Raw genomic sequence first — 23,148 nt, forward strand, 5'->3', positions numbered from 1 at the left:
CTCAAAAACAAGTTCAGAGATGTTCAATATGGCCCCCTCCAGACACACGAGCAATATCAACCCGATACTCCAACTCGTTCCACACTCTCTGTAGCATATCAGGTGTAACAGTCTGGATAGCTGCTGTTATTTCTCGTTTCAAATCATCAATGGTGGCAGAAAAAATCGCAGGGGGGTAAGATCAGGGCTTCTTGGAGGCCAGTGATGAAGTGCTCTGTCACGGGCTGCCTGGCGGCCGATCCATCGCCTCGGGTAGTTGACGTTCAGGTAGTTACGGACAGGTAAGTGCCAATGTGGTGGCGCTCCATCCTGCTGAAATATGAATTGTTGTGCTTCTTGTTCGAGCTGAGGGAACAGCCAATTCTCTAACATCTCCAGATACTGTAGTCCAGTTACAGTAGCACCTTCGAAGAAAAAGGGACCAAAAACTTTATTGGCTGAAATGGCACAGAAAACGTTCACCTTAGGCGAGTCACGTTCATATTGAGTTGTTTCCCGCAGATTCTCAGTGCCCCATATACAGACATTGTGACGGTTGACTTTCCCGTTAGTGTGGAAAGTTGCTTCATCACTAAACACAATCTTTGAAACAAAAGATTCATCTGTTTCCATTTGAGCAAGGATAAAATCACAGAAATCGATTCTTTTAATCTTATCAGCTGCAGACAGTGCTTGAACCAATTCCAGACGATAAGGTTTCATAACCTTTTTCGTAGGACTCTCCATACAGTTGATTGTGGAATTTGCAGCTCTCTGCTAGCTCTGCGAGTCGATTTTCCTGGGCTGCGAACAAATGCTTGCTGGATGCGTGCTACATTTTCATCACTCGTTCTCGGCCGTCCAGAACTTTTCCCTTTGCACAAACACCCATTCTCTGTAAACTGTTTATACCAACGTTTAATACACCACCTATCAGGAGGTTTAACACCATACTTTGTTCGAAATGCACGCTGAACAACTGTCGTCGATTCTCTTCTGCCGTACTCAATAACACAAAAAGCTTTCTGTTGAGCGGTCGCCATCTTAGCATCAACTGACGCTGACGCCTAGTCAACAGCGCCTCAAGCGAACAAATGCACAACTAAATGAAACTTTATAGCTCCCTTAATTCGCCGACAGATAGTGCTTAGCTCTGCCTTTTGTCGTTGCAGAGTTTTAAATTCCTAAAGTTGTGGTATTCTTTTTGAATCACCCTGTATAGTGGCGATGCTGAATCGCAGATAGGCACAACAAAAAGACTTTCAAACGAAGCTTTAGGCTGAACAGGCCTTCATCAGTATCAGCCAATATGTACGTGTGTGCGCGCGCGCACCCCCCCACACACACACACACACACACACACACGCGCACACACAGAGGGGGGGGTGGGGGTGGGGGTGGGGGGGGGGGGGGAGAGAGAGAGAGAGAGAGAGAGAGAGAGAGAGAGAGAGAGAGAGAGAGAGAGAGAGAGACTGTTGTCATGTGTGTGTGTGTGTGTGTGTGTGTGTGTGTTTTGGCAGAAACCTTTGTTTGATGTCCTTTTATTATGCCGATCTTCAACTTAGGATCTCCACTACATGGTAATAGTAACTGCCCTTTTCATAATACTGCCATTATTCCATCCTGATTAAATTATCATACAGATAGTCAAGCTTATTCTTATTTTGTCATACCTAATGAACATGAGTGGGCTCCATGTGCACTTAATTTGAAGCAATATTCAATTCGATTCCAGTAAAGACATTTTATGGTTTTATACCAAAAGGAACTTACATTTTTAGGCATCATATATTAATTAACTATTTTACATAATACTGTAAAACAAGTGGCTTACCTAAATACCTTATGGTACTGTCATTAGAAGATCAATAGAACATTATGTTATAGTAAATAGAAGATTGTGGTCCACTACAATCAAAGATGTGACAGGTCCCTTAAAGTAGAATCTAAATACATTTGGTATCTTTGAGCTTCAATCGTAACAAAAAGAAAATCGAGTCCATATGGTCTTATAACTTTGAAAGAAAAATGAGGACAATAATAAAGAGAATAATGATACAAAAAATTGCTATACTTACCTGTTATAATTCATAGACAAGTAGATTTCAAAAGCAAACTAGGAATGGTATGAATGTTTTGAGTAGGTTAATAATTAATTAATGAGAAGGAAAGGTAACACAATTTATGTTCAAGTATTTGTTGTATAATTAAAAAGAAAGATTCTTCTTGCAATGTTTCATATTTGAATTAGATTATTCAGCAAATAGACACATGTTTATTCACTTACATGGGATGCATGTGTGAGGGTACAAAATTTGGTTGAATTACATTGAAGAGTTTTTTTTCCATTTACATTAGAGGCACAAAATTTTCTGTACCCTCATCATCTGCAAGTGAGCAAGCATGTCTGAAACTAACTTTACTATAATTTTTATGATAATCAAATAGTAAAGGAAGACATTATTTGATGTACATGATATCCTGTATATGTTCAAATGTTTGTTTCAAATCTTATTATTTGTTTAAGGTACTACTTCTCCCCATGAACCATGGACCTTGCCGCTGGTGGGTAGGCTTGTGTGCCTCAGTGATACAGATGGTCGTACCGTAGGTGCAACCACAATGGAGGGGTATCTGTTGAGACGCCAGACAAACGTGTGGTTCCTGAAGAGGGGCAGCAGCCTTTTCAGTAGTTGCAGGGGCAACAGTCTGGATGATTGACTGATCTGGCCTTGTAACAATAACCAAAACGGCCTTGCTATGCTGGCACTGTGAACGGCTGAAAGCAAGGGGAAACTACAGCCGTAATTTTTCCCGAGGGCATGCAGCTTTACTGTATGGTTAAATGATGATGGCGTCCTCCTGGGAAAAACATTCCGGAGGTAAAATAGTACCCCATTCGGATCTCCGGGCGGGGACTACTCAAGAGGACGTTGTTATCAGGAGAAAGAAAACTGGCGTTCTACGGATCGGAGCATGGAATGTCAGATCCCTTAATCGAGCAGGTAGGTTAAAAAATTTAAAAAGGGAAATGGATAGGTTAAAGTTAAATATAGTGGGAAATCGTGAAGTTCGGTGGCAGGAGGAACAAGACTTTTTGTCAGGTGAATACAGGGTTATAAATACAAAATCAAATAGGGGTAATGCAGGAGTAGGTTTAATAATGAATAAAAAAATAGGAGTGCGGGTAAGCTACTACAAACAGCATAGTGAACGCATTATTGTGGACAAGATAGACACGAAGCCCACGCCTACTACAGTAGTACAAGCTTATATGCCAACTAGCTCTGCAGATGACGAAGAAATTGATGAAATGTTGTTGTTGTTGTTGTTGTTGTGGTCTTCAGTCCTGAGACTGGTTTGATGCAGCTCTCCATGCTACTCTATCCTGTGCAAGCTTCTTCATCTTCCAGTACCTACTGCAACCTACATCCTTCTGAATCTGCTTAGTGTATTCATCTCTTGGTCTCCCCCTACGATTTTTACCCTCCACGCTGCCCTCCAATACTAAATTGGTGATCCCTTGATGCCTCAGAACATGTCCTACCAACCGATCCCTTCTTCTGGTCAAGTTGTGCCACAAACTTCTTTTCTCCCCAATCCTATTCAATATGATGAAATGTATGATGACATAAAAGAAATTATTCAGATAGTGAAGGGAGACGAAAATTTAATAGTCATGGGTGACTGGAATTCGAGTGTAGGAAAAGGGAGAGAAGGAAACATAGTAGGTGAATATGGATTGGGGGTAAGAAATGAAAGAGGAAGCTGTCTGTTAGAATTTTGCACAGAGCATACCTTAATCATAGCTAACACTTGGTTCAAGAATCATAAAAGAAGGTTGTATACATGAAAGAATCCCGGAGACACTAAAAGGTGTCAGATAGATTATATAATGGTAAGACAGAGATTTAGGAACCAGGTTTTAAATTGTAAGACATTTCCAGGGGCAGATGTGGACTCTGACCACAATCTATTGGTTATGAACTGCAGATTAAAATTCAAGAAACTGCAAAAAGGTGGGAATTTAAGGAGATGGGACCTGGATAAACTGACTAAACCAGAGGTTGTACAGAGTTTCAGGGAGAGCATAAATGAACAACTGACAGCAGTGGGGGAAAGAAGTACAGTAGAAGAAGGATGGGTAGCTCTGAGGGCAGTGAAGGCAGCAGAGGATAAAGTAGGTAAAAAGATGAGGGCTAGTAGAAAATCTTGGGTAACAGAAGAAATATTGAATTTAATTGATGAAAGGAGGAAACATAAAAACACAGTAAATGAAGCAGTTAAAAAGGAATACAAGCGTCTCAAAAACGAGAATGACAGGAAGTGCAAAATGGCTAAGCAGGGATGGCTAGAGAACAAATGTAAAGATGTAGATGCTTATCTCACTATGGGTAAGATAGATACTGCCTACAGGAAAATTAAAGAGACCTTTGGAGAAAAGAGAACCACCTGTATGAATACCAAGAGCTTAGATGGAAACCCAGTCCTAACCAAAGAAGGGAAAGCAGAAAGGTGGAAGGAGTACATAGAGGGTCTATACAAGGGTGATGTACTTGAGGACAATATTGCAGAAATGGAAGAGAATGTAGATGAAGATGAAATGGGAGATACGATACTGCGTGAAGAGTTTGACACAGCACTGAAAGACCTGAGTCGAAACAAGGCCCCGGGAGTAGACAACATTCCATTAGAACTACTGACGGCCTTGGGAGAGCCAGTCCTGAGAAAACTCTACCATCTGGTGAGCAAGATGTATGAGACAGGCGAAGTACCCTCAGACTTCAAGAAGAATATAATAATTCTTGGGGAGCAAAATAACTGATGATGGTCGAAGTAGAGAAGATATAAAATGTAGACTGGCAATGGTAAGGAAAGCGTTTCTGAAGAAGAGAAATTTGTTAACATTAAGTATAGATTTAAGTGTCAGGAAGTCGTTTCTGAAAGTATTTGTAAGCCGTGTAGCCATGTATGGAAGTGAAACGTGGACGATAAATAGTTTGGACAAGAAGAGAATAGAAGCTTTAGAAATGTGGTGCTACAGAAGAATGCTGGAGATTAGATGGGTAGATTACATAACTAATCAGGAAGTATTGAATCGAATTGGGGAGAAGAGGAGTTTGTGGCACAACTTGACGAGAAGAAGGGACCGGTTGGTAGGACATGTTCTGAGGCATCAAGGGATCACCAATTTAGAATTGGAGGGCAGTGTGGAGGGTAAAAATCGTAGAGGGAGACAAAGAGATGAAGACACTAAGCAGATTCAGAAGGATGTAGGTTGCAGTAGGCACTGGGAGATGAAGAAACTTGCACAGGATAGGGTAGCATGGAGAGCTGCATCAAACCAGTCTCAGGACTGAAGACCACAACAACAACAACAACAACAACAACAACTACTACTACTACTACTACTACTTGGGTGGCCTGTGGCAGATGGAGTTCATCAGCAGACATCCCTATATCACTCGGGTGTCGCATGGGGCTACCAACACTGTACGAAGTGCCAAAATACTCCATGTCACATGTAATGAAGGTAGCATTGTTAACTAATTTGTGAAATACAAAATATTTAAAAGCAATTAGTTGGGTAGAACCTCAGGATTTGATCATATCATATATCTGTGCTCAATTATAACAGTTAATTGTTATCCACAACTGTTAAAAATTATTTCAAGAAAACTAACAATTATATATGCAGAATTGATTTCACCTTTCAGACTACTGAAAGTCAATGTATACACAAGTGCTGCCAAGTATCTGGCCACATAAGTGGCATAAGTTGATATCACTGAACCTGTATATACATGAGCATATTTTTCCAAGCTTCAATATTTGAGGGGCAATCTATGACCTTCAGTTCCTGGATTTTGTGCTCCTTCACTAGGGTAACACACTTCAGTGATTGTGAAAGGTGGTGTTCCCACAATTGACACTGATTGATGATAGCACACATGGTGAATTTTCTTGAAGTGTCAGCAAGTCTCCACATATCGCATCAGATGTATGCTGAGAAGACGTATGTCTGAAGCACTGGCAAATAAATCAGCACATTATGGAGGGGGGATATAGCCATACAATGCAGCGTTAAAGCAATGATTGTGACCTTCTCTGGAAGCTAATCCCTCTCAACAGCAAGAATGAATGAAGTGGTGTCAACTTTGTCGTCTAGTAGGCTTTTTTTACTTTTACTGTGTGAAGGACTCTCACTACTTTTTGAGCTTTCATTATGTTAACTCTTCTTTTGACTGTGTGAAGCAAGTATAGGTGGCACAGAGAATAGGTCCGATTGCACTGATTGGTGGTTGTGAAAATGGAATAACAAGATTCCCAATGAGAAGAAATAGCAAATCATGTGCTACGTCTTCATATTGGTGTTCTTCAAAAGCAGCTGCAGATAATAATGAACAAAAATCTAAATGACAAAATTGGTCTCTGTGGTGGGCAGAGACGTGTGAGGGGAAATGCTGACGTAATCAGCACTTGGCGTTACCAACAGAGCCACAACATATAACTTCACATGCAATTTTGACACTACAACTTCTAGCTCACTGGTGACTTACCAAATGAAAGTGCTGGCAGGTCGACAGACACACAAACAAACACAAACTTACACACAAAATTCAAGCTTTTGCAACAAACTGTTGCCTCATCAGGAAAGAGGGAAGGAGAGGGGAAGACGAAAGGAAGTGGGTTTTAAGGGAGAGGGTAAGGAGTCATTCCAATCCCGGGAGCGGAAAGACTTACCTTAGGGGGAAAAAAGGACAGGTAGACACTCGCACACACGCACATATCCATCCACACATACAGACACAAGCAGACATATTTAAAGACAAAGAGTTTGGGCAGAGATGTCAGTCGAGGGAGAAGTGTAGAGGCAAAGAAGTTGTTGAAAGACAGGTGAGGTATGAGTGGCGGAAACTTGAAATTAGCGGAGATTGAGGCCTGGCGGATGACGAGAAGAGAGGATATACTGAAGGGCAAGTTCCCATCTCCGGAGTTCGGATAGGTTGGTGTTGGTGGGAAGTATCCAGATAACCCGGACGGTGTAACACTGTGCCAAGATGTGCTGGCTGTGCACCAAGGCATGTTTAGCCACAGGGTGATCCTCATTACCAACAAACACTGTCTGCCTGTGTCCATTCATGCGAATGGACAGTTTGTTGCTGGTCATTCCCACATAGAATGCATCACAGTGTAGGCAGGTCAGTTGGTAAATCACGTGGGTGCTTTCACACGTGGCTCTGCCTTTGATCGTGTACACCTTCCGGGTTACAGGACTGGAGTAGGTGGTGGTGGGAGGGTGCATGGGACAGGTTTTGCATCGGGGGCGGTTACAAGGATAGGAGACAGAGGGTAGGGAAGGTGGTTTGGGGATTTCATAGGGATGAACTAACAGGTTACGAAGGTTAGGTGGACGGCGGAAAGACACTCTTGGCGGAGTGGGGAGGATTTCATGAAGGATGGATCTCATTTCAGGGCAGGATTTGAGGAAGTCGTATCCCTGCTGGAGAGCCACATTCAGAGTCTGGTCCAGTCCCGGAAAGTATCCTGTCACAAGTGGGGCACTTTTGTGTTTTTTCTGTGGGGGATTCTGGGTTTGAGGGGACGAGGAAGTGGCTCTGGTTATTTGCTTCTGTACCAGGTCGGGAGGGTAGTTGCGGGATGCGAAAGCTGTTTTCAGGTTGTTGGTGTACTGATTCAGGGATTCCGGACTGGAGCAGATTCGTTTGCCACGAAGACCTAGGCTGTAGGGAAGGGACCGTTTGATGTGGAATGGGTGGCAGCTGTCATAATGGAGGTACTGTTGCTTGTTGGTGGGTTTGATGTGGACGGACGTGTGAAGTTGGCCATTGGACAGGTGGAGGTCAACGTCAAGGAAAGTGGCATGGGATTTGGAATAGGACCAGGTGAATCTGATGGAACCAAAGGAGTTGAGGTTGGAGAGGAAATTCTGGAGTTCTTCTTCACTGTGAGTCCAGATCATAAAGATGTCATCAATAAATCTGTACCAAACTTTGGGTTGGCAGACTTGGGTAACCAAGAAGGCTTCCTCTAAGCGACCCATGAATAGGTTGGCATACGAGGGGGCCATCCTGGTACCCATGGCTGTTCCCTTTAATTGTTGATATGTCTGGCCTTCAAAAGTGAAGAAGTTGTGGGTCAGGATGAAGCTGGCTAAGGTAATGAGGAAAGAGGTTTTAGGTAGGGTGGTAGGTGATCGGCGTGAAAGGAAATGCTCCATCGCAGCGAGGCCCTGGACGTGCGGAATATTTGTGTATAAGGACGTGGCATCAATGGTTACAAGGATGGTTTCCGGGGGTAACAGATTGGGTAAGGATTCCAGGCGTTCAAGAAAGTGGTTGGTGTCCTTGATGAAGGATGGGAGACTGCATGTAATGGGTTGAAGGTGTTGATCTACGTAGGCAGAGATACGTTCTGTGGGGGCTTGGTAACCAGCTACAATGGGGCGGCCGGGATGATTGGGTTTGTGGATTTTAGGAAGAAGGTAGAAGGTAGGGGTGCGGGGTGTCGGTGGGGTCAGGAGGTTGATGGAGTCAGGTGAAAGGTTTTGCAGGGGGCCTAAGGTTCTGAGGATTCCTTGAAGCTCCGCCTGGACATCGGGAATGGGGTTACCTTGGCAAACTTTGTATGTGGTGTTGTCTGAAAGCTGACGCAGTCCCTCAGCCATATACTCCCGACGATCAAGTACCACGGTTGTGGAACCCTTGTCCGCCGGAAGAATGACGATGGATCGGTCAGCCTTCAGATCACGGATAGCCTGGGCTTCAGCAGTGGTGATGTTGGGTGTAGGATTAAGGTTTTTTAAGAAGGATTGAGATGCAAGGCTGGAAGTCAGAAATTCCTGGAAGGTTTGGAGAGGGTGATTTTGAGGAAGAGGAGGTGGGTCCCGCTGTGACGGAGGACGGAACTGTTCCGGGCAGGGCCAACTTCACACGTCCGTCCACATCAAACCCACCAACAAGCAACAGTACCTCCATTATGACAGCTGCCACCCATTCCACATCAAACGGTCCCTTCCCTACAGCCTAGGTCTTCGTGGCAAACGAATCTGCTCCAGTCCGGAATCCCTGAATCAGTACACCAACAACCTGAAAACAGCTTTCGCATCCCGCAACTACCCTCCCGACCTGGTACAGAAGCAAATAACCAGAGCCACTTCCTCGTCCCCTCAAACCCAGAATCCCCCACAGAAAAAACACAAAAGTGCCCCACTTGTGACAGGATACTTTCCGGGACTGGACCAGACTCTGAATGTGGCTCTCCAGCAGGGATACGACTTCCTCAAATCCTGCCCTGAAATGAGATCCATCCTTCATGAAATCCTCCCCACTCCGCCAAGAGTGTCTTTCCGCCGTCCACCTAACCTTCGTAACCTGTTAGTTCATCCCTATGAAATCCCCAAACCACCTTCCCTACCCTCTGGCTCCTATCCTTGTAACCGCCCCCGATGCAAAACCTGTCCCATGCACCCTCCCACCACCACCTACTCCAGTCCTGTAACCCGGAAGGTGTACACGATCAAAGGCAGAGCCACGTGTGAAAGCACCCACGAGATTTACCAACTGACCTGCCTACACTGTGATGCATTCTATGTGGGAATGACCAGCAACAAACTGTCCATTCGCATGAATGGACACAGGCAGACAGTGTTTGTTGGTAATGAGGATCACCCTGTGGCTAAACATGCCTTGGTGCACAGCCAGCACATCTTGGCACAGTGTTACACCGTCCGGGTTATCTGGATACTTCCCACCAACACCAACCTATCCGAACTCCGGAGATGGGAACTTGCCCTTCAGTATATCCTCTCTTCTCGTCATTCGCCAGGCCTCAATCTCCGCTAATTTCAAGTTTCCGCCACTCATACCTCACCTGTCTTTCAACAACTTCTTTGCCTCTACACTTCTCCCTCGACTGACATCTCTGCCCAAACTCTTTGTCTTTAAATATGTCTGCTTGTGTCTGTATGTGTGGATGGATATGTGCGTGTGTGCGAGTGTCTACCTGTCCTTTTTTCCCCCTAAGGTAAGTCTTTCCGCTCCCGGGATTGGAATGACTCCTTACCCTCTCCCTTAAAACCCACTTCCTTTCGTCTTCCCCTCTCCTTCCCTCTTTCCTGATGAGGCAACAGTTTGTTGCGAAAGCTTGAATTTTGTGTGTGTGTGTGTATATATATATATATCACGTGGGTGCTTTCACACGTGGCTCTGCCTTTGACCGTGTACACCTTCCGGGTTACAGGACTGGAGTGGGTGGTGGTGGGAGGGTGCATGGGACAGGTTTTACACCGGGGGTGGTTACAAGGGTAGGAGCCAGAGGCCTGTGCTCTGGCTGGGTGGCACCCATGGGGAGAGCTCTCATTTGGAATAGGTAGAATCATAGCAGATATTTGGCATCAAAAATCAACCAGTTATCAGCCAGTGGCTGATACATAAGAAAAAAAACAAAGATGATGTGACTTACCAAATGAAAGTGCTGGCAGGTCCTGATGAGGCAACAGTTTGTTGCGAAAGCTTGAATTTTGTGTGTATGTTTGTGTGTCTATCGACCTGACAGCGCTTTTGTTCAGTAAGTCACCTCATCTTTGTTTTTATATATAATTTTTCCCACGTGGAATGTTTCCTTCCATTATATATATATATATATATATATATATATATATATATATATATATATATATATATATATATATATATATATATATATATATATATATAAAAAGGCACGTGTTCACATAGTTCTTCATCTGTCTGCATTTAAGGTCCCAGTGCACTGAACTGCAGTCTGTCTTAAGAGCCAGTTGGAGCCTCACAGCCACTGGCTGATAACTGGTTGATTTTTGATGCCAAATATCTGCTATGATTCTACCTACTCCAAATGAGAGCTCTCCCCATGGGTGCCACCCAGCCAGAGGACAGACCACCTGGTGTGACGGCCAGTGCCCGGTTTCCTTGTGCCCGCAAATGGGAAGGTACCTACTCCTCAGGATGCACAGGAATGTGACAGCTCGCACATCGATAGTGTGTTTCCTGAGTGGTCAGGGGTGCTGCCACTGTACAGGTATCTGGTAACTCCTGACTTGCACTGGCTACCGTGTTGGGTTTTGTGTCACCTTCCCTGAATGGCCCACACATTCTGAAAAAGAATACTGAAAATATGGAGATCTAACCCAGACGTGGAGACAGAACACAAGTTAACCAAATTATATAGTACAACATAAAAGGGGACAAAGGGGGAAAAGACATAAATGACGACCTAGCAGTGAGATAGGATGGAAACTGCCCTTGAAAATAAGTCTGACAAAAGATATAATCAGAGAGTAAATTTGCAGCACAGGAAAAGAGGAAGTACTGCCTTGGCTTGGGAGTGCCGACACTCACTATGCGTATACTCGTAAAGAGTCACGAGTCTCTTGTGGGGTTGAACTAAAGACAACAATAACAGCAGCAATATACACAGTACTCCACGATCTGGTTGCTTGTGACCTCTTTTACTTCCTGGAAAGGGGCAGGGGGGAGCCACTCACTTTTCCCTAGCTCTGTATTCAGTTTTAATGCAGACAGTCAAGGCAAGTGTGATACAGAAGTATATGCTTTCAGTAGCCATCTATATAAAACCATAATATACTTACGTGGAGGAACTTTCCCCTGCTTCTCATTTTCATATTCTTCCCAAGCTGCTTTCCTTTCTTCCTCATTTAACTCCTCCTCTTCTTTGTTTTGTAGTAATGAATCATGTTCGTGATATGTTATAACCCAGTATTCATGTTCTTTCAGTAACTCAGCCAGCAGTCGGTCCTGTTTTAAGTAATATACAGATATGACAGAAACAGTTTGTTAAATTGAATTAATGATTGCAACAGTTATTACTAATGCCTGCATAACATACTCTTACAATGAACATTTTAAGGCATAATTGTAACAACACAATGACACGTTTTGTTTCATTCTATGTAAAACAAAACAATTGATAAACAACAATAGTTTTATCCTCAGTAGCAACTAATTCAAACAGAAAAACCTGTTAATCAATCCTGCAATGTGAGGAATGCAGTCAAATATGCAAAAAGGGATGTGTTAAACTCAGTGAAATTGGTGAATCACTAATGAAGATTTTTATGGTGTATGTTCACATGTGAATAGCACTGTTGAGAAGTAAACTTCAGTTTTGTGGGTAGTCTTCATTCATTGCACCATCCAGTAAAAATAGCTTCCATGATCTAAAGAGGCAGCAATAAATGATTCAATTGCAGAGAGATGGTGTACATAAATGCCCCACAATGTCCTCACTCAAACAGTGTAAAGCCATCAGTTTAAACAAACATGAAAACAAGTGATGGGTATTTTTGCATCTAATATGCAATGTCATGTAACAAATACCTTGTATGAAGTTAATTAGAGCCACATGGATATTTACTGTAATTGAAATTTTTAAAGTTGTTAAAGTATTTATATATTTAATTTTCATTGTGAATCATTTTTTTGGACAGATAACTAAAGGTTTGACATCATACAGCAAAGCTGAATTGTTGGTATTTCATGCATGAGTCATTACTGCATTCTATTCCAGTTCTACTCTGAACCTCCCTCCCTCAGACCTTTATACTGAGAGAATTATTGAAATTTGCGACATCTCACTATTTCTCTTCCTGGTGAGCTCAAAAGGGGAAAGGATAATTGAGTTAGAAAAATAAAACCATTTACTGTGGTTGTTGACTTTCTACACTTCATGATACTTCAAAACTTATTTTGCTTCTAACCTTCCATCACGATAATGAACAGTATAAAAAATCAATTGTAGTAATCCTCACCTCCTAAAATGTGGGTGACACATCTCATATGATTCCTTCCCACTTAGCAATTCTTGATGTGGGCCAGAAGTAATGCTTAAGGTCAATTCAATTTTATTTCTCTGTAATTCTGTTATGAATGTATTTCTTATTTATCGTGTGTGTTCCAACAAGAACACTTACGAACAACATGCATGTTCCATACTTGGCTTATGTACTATCTGTCAGAAAGTGATGCCAAAATAATATTGTTTGTTGTTGTACAGCTAAAAAAGCTCTGTAAACTGTAGCATGACAGCCTGGAGGGCACTGAATTCTTTGATGTCTGTCACTGATGAAAATGTTGGAAAAAGGGGAGGCAGGTCAGTTCAAGTTTGTATCGTGAGGAAAGACTTTTGGTTGCTATTGTTTCATAACATGTAATGAAACATTTTCATTTGACTGTCTCTCATATAAATATAATTAGAAATGTTCTGAGTTATTGTTCACAGTTCATTAACAGCAATTGCATTTGACCTGGGTATGTTCTTTCTGTGCCCTACAGTACAGTTCTGAGATTTCACTTCTATGAAAATCATAAGCACATAAGGAACACTTACCTTTGGTAACAAAGGTGTGGGACGTTTGCTCACTTGCTCAGGGTCAAACATATACATCTCCTGAAGATCTGCCATATTGTAATGCCGTTCAATTTGCTGTTCGTCAACAACACGACAAGACAGAGACAATTTTGTCACTTGCCTGTCATAAATTTTTTCTTCCATGGTCCCCTAAAGAATAAAAGCAAAGGAAATTAATGAAAGCACATTAAGTTGATCAGTACACAAATGATTGTTGTTAGCAGCAACCCTGTACAATGAAGTACAGCATGTAGCTCTGACAGTAATATTATACTAAAAGTGCCATAAAATTCTCGTGAAGAAATGTTCCTCTACAGTAGAATGGAAATCTGAAATATTCTATTGTGCTACCAGTTTCCTCGACAAAGGTCCTTCAACCTAGAAGGCTAGCCCTAGTTACAAAAGTGGAATTGGAATATTTTAGAATACACAAGAAAATCAATTATTATCCGCAAAGCAGTTATAAAATTTTATTGAAATGAAATAGGAAACTTACAAGGATATCATTTTTCGACATAGTCTCCTTGTGTTTCAATGCAATTGGTCCATCGTTGCACAAGCTTACTGATGCCCTCATAAAAGAAGGTTCTCAGTTGAGCTGCAAGACAGGAATGCACAGCTTCTTTCACTACTTCGTCCGAGGCGAATCGATGGCCCCTTAATGCCTGTTTGAGTGGACCAAACAAGTGATAGTCAAAAGGGGCAAGATCGGGACTATAAGGCGGATGATAAAGTACTTCAAATTTGAGTTTCTGGAGCGTTTCAGCAGTGTGGGCAGCAGTATGCAGATGGGCATTGTCGTGCAACAAGACAACACCTTTTGACAGCAATTCTCAGCGTTTGCTTCGAATTGCAGGCTTTAGCCTGGAAGTAAGCATCTCACTGTAATGTACACTGTTTATTGTTGTGCCCCTTTCCCCATAACGTTCCAGTACTGAACCTTGTGCATCCCAAAAAATCGTAAGCATCAGTTTTCCTGCACATGGTTTGGTCTTGAACTTGCACAGTGAATTTTGATGTTTCCATTCCATACTCTGCCGTTCATTCTCCGGCTCATAATGATGGATCCATGTTTCGTCACCAGTAATATAATCCTGTCTAAGTAGTTGTCCCCTTCATTACCACAGCGATCCAAATGTTTTTTGCAGATGTCCAAGCACATTTGTCTATGCAACTATATGAGTTGTTTTGGGACCCATCTTGCACAAATTTCATGAAACGCAAGTATGTTACGGATGATTTCTTAGGCAGAACCATGACTGATTTGCAGACGATGTGCCACTTTGTCAACAGTTAATTGTCTAAGAGAATCATTTCATGTGAACACTCAATAGTTTCTTCATTTGTGGTGGTAAATACTCATCCGGCTCCTTCATCATGCGTAACACTTGTGCGACCATTTCAGAATTTTTCAATCCTTTCTTAAACACTCTATTGTGGCAAAACACTGTACCGAAAGTCTTCGATGAATTTCAGCCCGATACGCCTTCCGACCACAAAAAATGGATCACTGAACGTTGTATCTTCATTGGTGCAAATAGACAGTGGAGCAGCCATGATTAACAGCATGGCAGTGATAACGAAACTAATCAAGCGGCTTGAAAATTGCAAAGGTATAACAACAAATAAACAAAGCATGCGTCATCAACGTAAAACGACAGTACTACCAAAATAAACAAAAATATAACTAAATTGCAGATAATAATTGAGTTACCCTTGTACTAATTGTGTGTAGAAAGCGGTACCAAATTCATCAAGTTTACAATAAACATTGCACAAAATTTGATATTGAGAAACATTTTGTTTAACAAATCATGGAGATCTCAAAAAAATCCTGACAATTGCCTAATTCTTTCTTAGGAAGAATGTTCAATGTTGTCAGGTCGTATTTTGCCACAACATACATAAATATTATGTAAAAATTTTCATTCTCTTTCATTTTTTCCTGGAAATGGGAAGCAATTGTACATGTGACAAGTAAATAAGATTCTAAAGTTCATTTCCTTTCTTTTTGATTCTAATACACTCAACTCTGATACAAAATTAAGCAGTTACCATACTTGTTAACAGACCTGCTTACACAATAAATCTTCATGCAACACTGGATCCAAAAACATTAAACTTTAATGGCATACTCTTCGAAAGAATTGCACACACAAAGAATTTTTTCCAAGAATTCTAGAGGCTCTTGAAAAGTATTTTAGAAACAGAATTGCCAGGAAAGAGAAAAGTAATGTAGTTTTCATTATTTTACTAGCAAAAATATTTTATGCCCAGAATCAATTTTAATATGCAACAAATGTTTTTTTTTAATATTAATTTCTGTCCAGACACTGGTAGATAATGTTATTATAGAAGTATGGAAACTGAAATCTAACTTTCTTTTCTAGTACCACATATTCTTGCTTAGTGCACTAACTTGAAAAAGGAAATATTAACCAGCAGTTATCATACAATGGAAAATCCAGAATGAAATGTAACAATAGTGTGAAAAGAAAAGTTGCTACTCACTATATAGCGGAGACGCTGAATCGCAGATAGGCACAATAAAAAGACTATCACAAATAAGCTTTCGGCCAACAAGGCCTTTGACAAAAATAGACACCACACACACACACACACACACACACACACACACACACACACGACTGCAGCCTCTGGCAGCTGGAGCCACACTGCAAGCAGCAGCAGTGCATGATGGGACAGGGAAGGGGAGGGATAGCACGGTAGAGGTGGGGGACAGTGAAGTGCTGGTGTGGAGCGCACAGGGATGAGGTGGGGGAGTGGTGGAATGAGGGCTGTGTAGTGCTGCAATGGGAACAGGGAATAGGCTGGGTAGGTAAGAACAATGAATAACGAAGATTGAGGCCAGGAGGTTTATGGGAAACATAGAATATATTGGAGGGAGAGTTCCATCCTGCACAATTCGGAAAAGCTGTTGTTGATGGGAAGGATCCTTATGGCAAAGTGTTTTAAGCAGTCATTGAAATGAAAGATGTCATGTTCACAGTTTGTTGGTGGCCATTCATGTGGACAGACAGCTTGTTGGTTGTCATGCCCACGTATGATGCAGCATAGTGGTTGCAGCTTAGTTTGTAGATCACATGACTGGTTTCACAGGTAGCCCTGCCTTTGATGGGATAGGTGATGTTTGTGAATGGACTGGAGTACGTTGTAGTGAGATAATGTACGGGACATGTCTTGCATCTAGGACTATTACAGAGATGTGAGCCATGAGGTAAGAGGTTAGGAGCAGGGGTTGTGTAGGGATGGACGAGTATATTGTGTAGGTTCAGTGGACGGCAGAATACCACTGTGGGAGGGGTGGGAAGGATAGTGAGCCAGACATTTCTCATTTCAGGGCGCAATGAGAGGTAGTCGAAACCATGGTGGAGAATCTAATTTGGTGCTCCATTACTGGGTGGTACCAAGTTTCGAGGGGAATGCTCCTCTGTGACCGGATAGTGGGACTTCAGAAGATGGTTGGAGACTGGAAAAATAAGGCACGGGAGTCTTATTTTTGTATAAGGTTTGGAGCATAATTATGGTCTGTGAAGGCCTCTGTGAGACCCTCGGTATATTTCACTAGGGACTGCTCATCACTGCATTGCACGGTCATTGCATCTGCAACGACAAGTGATCTTTCCTTGGGACTCACCCAGAACAAAGTAAAAATTGATAAACATGGAGAATTAAACTGAAAACTGTGAAGTACGGTGGGTGTCAGAATCTAACATGTGGGGTGTGCGTTTTCCTTCTCTTGAGAGAAACAGACACATGAAGAAATGAGTTTATTTCTCCAACTGACATTACAAGCTTATTAGAAGTTGGCTCAGTTAATTTCTGTACACGGCATAAAATGTACATTTAAAAGCAAAGCTCAGGCATTACAGTTTCGCTTCATACCTTCTATCAGCACTGTCTATCTTTATGATCTACAGTGTGTGCTGCAAAGTATATAGTACATGAGCAGTGTCTGTAGTTGTTACAACTGTCATGTCAGATTTGAACACTAAAGTCTTTAAATGTGCTATCACAAAACCCTGTTCTATTTCCATCTGTCGTCTCTGTCATAGCACATGATCTGCACAAAAAGTGTATTTTCCGCACTTAACAAAATGCTTCCACCCCTACCTGCATTCCCGTCATTGAGGGGCCACTCCCCCTCTCCACACATCAGTTATACGAGCTCATTTTACATGTGTTAGTGTGGAGTGGTGGATGTGCTGGCTGTCGGGTAACATAAAAGTTGCCAGCCAATAAGAGCTCACTAGCTGGAAGTGGCCTTGATCCTGACTGAGCATATTCATCGAGACTTAGTATTTGAATATCAAAAGGTAGAAGACTGATATTGTTGCTGAACACAGTACATTGGAAATACATGACAAAAGATGAGAATGAGTTATAAGTGGCACAAGAAAAGGTGGTGGCTGGGCCCGTTCATCAAATATTGGTTCCGTCTGGAACACTTTGCATCGACTGTGCTGCTTTTCCACTGCTGCCACAACCTAGTGGTAGTTGCACCATTATTGCTCAGTGAAGGTAAACGTTGCAAATTGTGCAGGCACCGCTGCTCATGGATTACATCACCACTTCTGTCTCACATCTCCCCTCTCATCAATGACCTAAACTATTCCCTTATCTTCACCACCACCACTGCCACCCTCAGTGCGAACCGTCTGTCTTTTCCACCACTTATAAGTCGTTAGGGCACATCAAATGTCAACAGAGGGATGAAGTCAAGTGAGACATTAAGTAAGAATGTAGAATTGAGGTAAATGTAACTAGGAAGAAACGTAAAATTGGGGGATTTTTAGCGTTGATCTTATGAGTTTTTCACAGGGGCTATGAATTTATGGTGTAGAATTGTGAAAAATGTAAAAATCAGATAACGTAAAATCAAAGTTCCACTGTAATGGGAAATCAAAGCAAAAAGATGGAAGTGGCTACAGTGAGATTTTCCACAGAGGGTATAAAGTTCCTGCATCCAGTGTACATAGTACCAGACAAGTGTGCAGATTTTGTTAGGAGTGGACTAGTTGAAAGAATACAAAATTAATATATTATAGAGCAGTCAGCAAACAGGTCTAATATAAGAAGGAAAACTTAAGAAGGTTACATTTACAGGTGAACCAGCATCAGGACAAACCATAGGCTTACATAAAATCCATGATTTGAGAAAGCAAATGGAGTAGAGGGATAAGGTAGTCAAGGTGGTGCAAGGAGTAGATATAAGAGACGTGGCACAATAGTTCAATGAACTTGATATGGATGAAACAAGGACACAAATGAAGGTAGTAGGATTAGTTGAGACAAAGTTGCTGGATGAATGGAGTAAACAGATAAGTGACAAAATCTTAGATGAACAAAGAGGAGGTATGCCGAGGAACGATGTGTTTGGTCATGCAGTGATCATGATTCACGAAACATAAGAGGTAACAACAGATGTTTTAAAAGAAAGGTTAATATTATGATCTATAGTCCAAGGAATGGTGAATAATATGGGAATTAACATCATACAGTGCTACTACAAAGTATTATGTGTACAAATACAACTAATGCAAGAATAGCGCTGCAAAATTGCTGAGTTTCCCTTGGGCACATGCGATACTAAAAGCATTTCTTGACATAATAGCTACAGATTTCAAACAAAGCTGCACAGTCTATTTTGTGATTATTAAAGTGTGCTGCAAGTGGGAGGGACTCTTCTTGCCTTTGATACAGTGACTTGAAATAATTCATTAGACCGTATGAGTACAGACACAATTAGATTTTGTAAAGTGAAAGAATGTATATAAATATATTTCAATGTAATGTTTAGCGGACAATTTCACAGGGTCTGATGTAAAATCATTTGTTTCATCTTGAAGTAATTTAAAGCCATCAAACCCGTATTACAAATCCATATTACAAGGAAAACTAACAATGCTAATAAGAGAACTAATCAGTCTGAAAGTAAACTGAATAAATGATAAACATATAAAAGAGGTCAAATTCATATATTTAATAGAGTAATGAAAACATATACTCAGTAATTCACTCCTGGAGTGAGGCAATGTCAGGTCACACGCCGCCCTCACATACATTAAGTCAAAGTTTTGTTGTCCTTCATTTTTCCCTGGAAATGAGTGACAAATATATGTGCAAAGACTAAATAAGATACTAAAGCTTTTTTCTTTATTTTTTTGTTTCCAATTGGGCAACATGAGGTGAAATGAGATCTGTGACGTCTTATATGAAATAAAGCGACAGTTACCATATTTGCCAACAGAGTGCAGCTCTACTGCTTGGACAACAGATGCTTCATACAGCACTAAATCCAGAGACATTAAAAGTTAATGACGGTCTCTTCGAAAGAATGAAGAATTTTTTCTCAGAACTTCTAGAGCTGACAATGGCGTGTTATAAGAGAATGTGAAATGAACTTTCACGAGTCTATTACGAATATTTTGTATTAACTTCGTCGACAGACTTGAAAAGTATTTCAAAAACCAGAGTTGCCAGGAAAGAAAAAGTAATGTAGTTTTAATTATTTATTAGCAAAAATATTTTGTCAGACTCAATTTTAATAAGAAATCAATGTTTCATTTAATATGAATTTCTGTCCAAACACAGACAGATAACATCATTATAGCAGTATGGACACTGAAATCTAACTTTCTTTTCCATTATCATATATTTCTGCTTTAGTTTCAGAAAGAGAAATATTACTCAGCAGCGATATATGCCATGTACGGGTGGACTATCGAAAACCTTAGTACTGGTGTGGCCTTTACAGAGTCTGAACAATCAGACACAGCGTTGGCTCACTGAATGACACACAGCTGTGAAAAACAGATTGCGGAACAATAGTGCCAAGTGATATGGACACTGATTATCTTTGCTGGTGAGGATACACCCGTTAATAAATGGAAAGAGTTTTTAATTATTTGTCATGGAAGTTACATGATAATTTCTCAATTCACATTATGTATTAGGTTCAATAGTAATTGTGCATAAAAACATGTATTTCTTAAACATTTTATGCATTGTTAACGTGAACAAAATTTTTCTTAAAATTTTTATATTTTTCAGGGAACAATGAAACCTTTTCTTTTTTTTTCTTTTTTGGATTATTTGACTCAAAATGTTGTCAAAAAGTGCTGAGGTAGTCTTCATGGGGTCCCGTAAATTTATTTTCAAATAGAAATACTGGAATTAATTAATATGTGTGCTGTTTTCCAACTTCAAGGATTTTGGGGCTTGCCAAGCAGTTGTTTGATTGAACAGAAATTATACACAAAGTTTATGTTGATTATAAGAGGATTAGAGCATTGTAGCAGCAAAATTTTATGTTTCATAAAATGAGCTTTAGGTAAAAGCCATCCTATTAAATAAACATGCACACACAAACATGCACACACAAGTCAACAAAAGAATTTAAAATAATAATTAATAAGAAATTACTACCTGAGCCAGAAACCGGTAAACATAACATGGTTTCTTCTGACCAAATCTGTAAATCCTGAAAATACTCTGCACATCATGAGACGGGTTCCAAGAGGCATCAAAGAGAACAACACGATTTGCAGCCACTAAATTGATGCCCAGGCCTCCAGCCCTTGTTGAAATCAGGAACAAACGAGCTCTATGCAGAAAATAAAAAGTTTTCCACATCAGTTTGCTGAAGAAATCATAGTAAATACAATTATTCTATGAGATAAAGTGAATTTATGTAATTGAGAAAACTTTATTGTGATTTGCTTGTAAGACTTACAGAGATCAAACTTTCTGATAAAAAATTTCCTATTTCTGGCATTGAGTAATGGAAAGGAATATGTCAAGGACTGACATAAGTAAGTAATCAGAAGAATTAGATGTCTGTTTATATATTTCGACGTCCAATAGTGAAGGAACGAGGAAACACAGTCATGTAATGAATTGAAATTATAAATAAATTAGCCTCTGGTTCAAACAGTTTTTAATTCCTTTACTGTACTATTGATTTTGGAGCTACCAGCCCCATGTTCATTTGCACCTTTATGCATCTGTACTGCTTAAATCTGATGAGGTATCGATTTTGTAAGGTGCTGTAGACTCGGGTTTGTTGCACATACTGTTTATCAGTGACAACAGAAAGCTGTGATGATAGCAAGCAAGAAAGTGACAATCAACATCGTTTAGATGCATAGATACAAAGTGCACTTGCACATGGAGCTCGTAGTCCCAAAATCAATAATGAAATAAGGTAATTCAAAATTCTCTTTGTAGTCAGAGGCTAATTTATTTATAATTTCAAGATGTTTTTATGTATAAGAAAAAAACAGAAGTATAAGATAATACATCCACTTTAATTCTCAAACAGCAAGACATGTAGTGTTGTCAAAGTTTTAGGTTTTGCTCCTCAATATAATTATTACCTTGGAAAAAGAGCATGGGCAACTACTGCTACTGGGAAGTATAGCAACATAAAAAAGCTGATACATCAATGCTCAGTCAGAAAGTTGAGTGATGCCAGACACACAGAGCAGTTATTTATTTTATTAATAACAAATATACAACAATAATAAATAAATTACAACACATGGTGTAGTTTTATATCAATGACATGAAAAGTGGTATCACCTCCTATATCAAAATTAACATCATACACATGTGAATAGCAAACTGTACTTCACATTAATGTCTGTACAAAACAATCAGGTGATAGCAGAATGATGTGTGGTGCACAGACACACGTAATGGAAAACCATTTGACACACATCAACCCCACAGACACCCAAACACACACTGCCATAGCTGTCTTCATGCACAATGCACATGAGCACATCACACTTAATATAGATAAAATTTGTAACAAAGACAAAAGAAACAATTCTGCAACAAACCAAAACAGCATAAGACATTAACACACCTAATTTTCAAAATTTCTGAAGAGATTCTCGTAGCCATAGACAAGAGATTATCATAGCCATTTCTGTTCCGACACTGACAATGTTGAGTGTTTATGGAAAAAGTTCAAGACAATCGTAAAATGCGTTTTAGACAGGTAGGTGCCGAGTAAAACTGTGAGGGACGCAAAAAACCCACCGTGGTTCAACAACCAATTTAGGAAACTACTATGAAAGCAAAGAGAGCTTCACTAGAAGTTTAAACGCAGCCAAAACCTTTCAGATAAACAGAAGCTAAACGATATCGAAGTTAGCATAAGGAGGGCAATGCGTGAAGCGTTCAGTGAATTCGAAAGTAAAATTGTATGTACCGACTTGACAGAAAATCCTAGGAAGTTCCGGTCTTACGTTAAATCAGTAAGTGGCTCAAAACAGCATATCCAGACATTCCGGGATGATGATGGCATTGAAACAGAGGATGACACGCGTAAAGCTGAAATACTAAACACCTTTTTCCAAAGCTGTTTCACAGAGGAAGACCGCACTGCAGTTCCTTCTCTAAATCCTCGCACAAATGAAAAAATGGCTGACATCGAAATAAGTGTCCAGGGAACAGAAAAGCAACTGAAATCACTCAACAGAGGAAAGTTCACTGGACCAGACGGGATACCAATTCGATTCTACACAGAGTTCGCGAAGAACTTGCCCCCCCTTCTAACAGCCGTGTACCGCAAATCTCTAGAGGAACGGAAGGTTCCAAATGATCGGAAAAGAGCACAGGTAGTCCCAGTCTTCAAGAAGGGTCGTCGAGCAGATGCGCAAAACTATAGACCTGTATCTCTGACGTCAATCTGTTGTAGAATTTTAG

General features: G+C 40.7%; 1 protein-coding gene across 1 annotated transcript in view; it reads right to left on the bottom strand.

Moving 5' to 3' along the window:
- LOC124605988 (transcriptional regulator ATRX homolog) overlaps positions 1 to 23,148 on the bottom strand; it is a 493,634-nt gene that overhangs the window by 57,999 nt on the left and 412,487 nt on the right. The window contains exons 29-31 of the mRNA XM_047137952.1: positions 20,860 to 21,037; positions 13,390 to 13,560; positions 11,633 to 11,798 (exon numbers count right to left, since the gene is read on the bottom strand). Coding sequence (XP_046993908.1) covers positions 11,633 to 11,798; positions 13,390 to 13,560; positions 20,860 to 21,037 — 515 coding nt within the window. The remainder of the gene's footprint in view (positions 1 to 11,632; positions 11,799 to 13,389; positions 13,561 to 20,859; positions 21,038 to 23,148) is intronic.

Source organism: Schistocerca americana, chromosome 3, assembly GCF_021461395.2.
Source record: "Schistocerca americana isolate TAMUIC-IGC-003095 chromosome 3, iqSchAmer2.1, whole genome shotgun sequence".
Classification (NCBI taxonomy): Eukaryota; Metazoa; Arthropoda; class Insecta; order Orthoptera; family Acrididae; genus Schistocerca; species Schistocerca americana.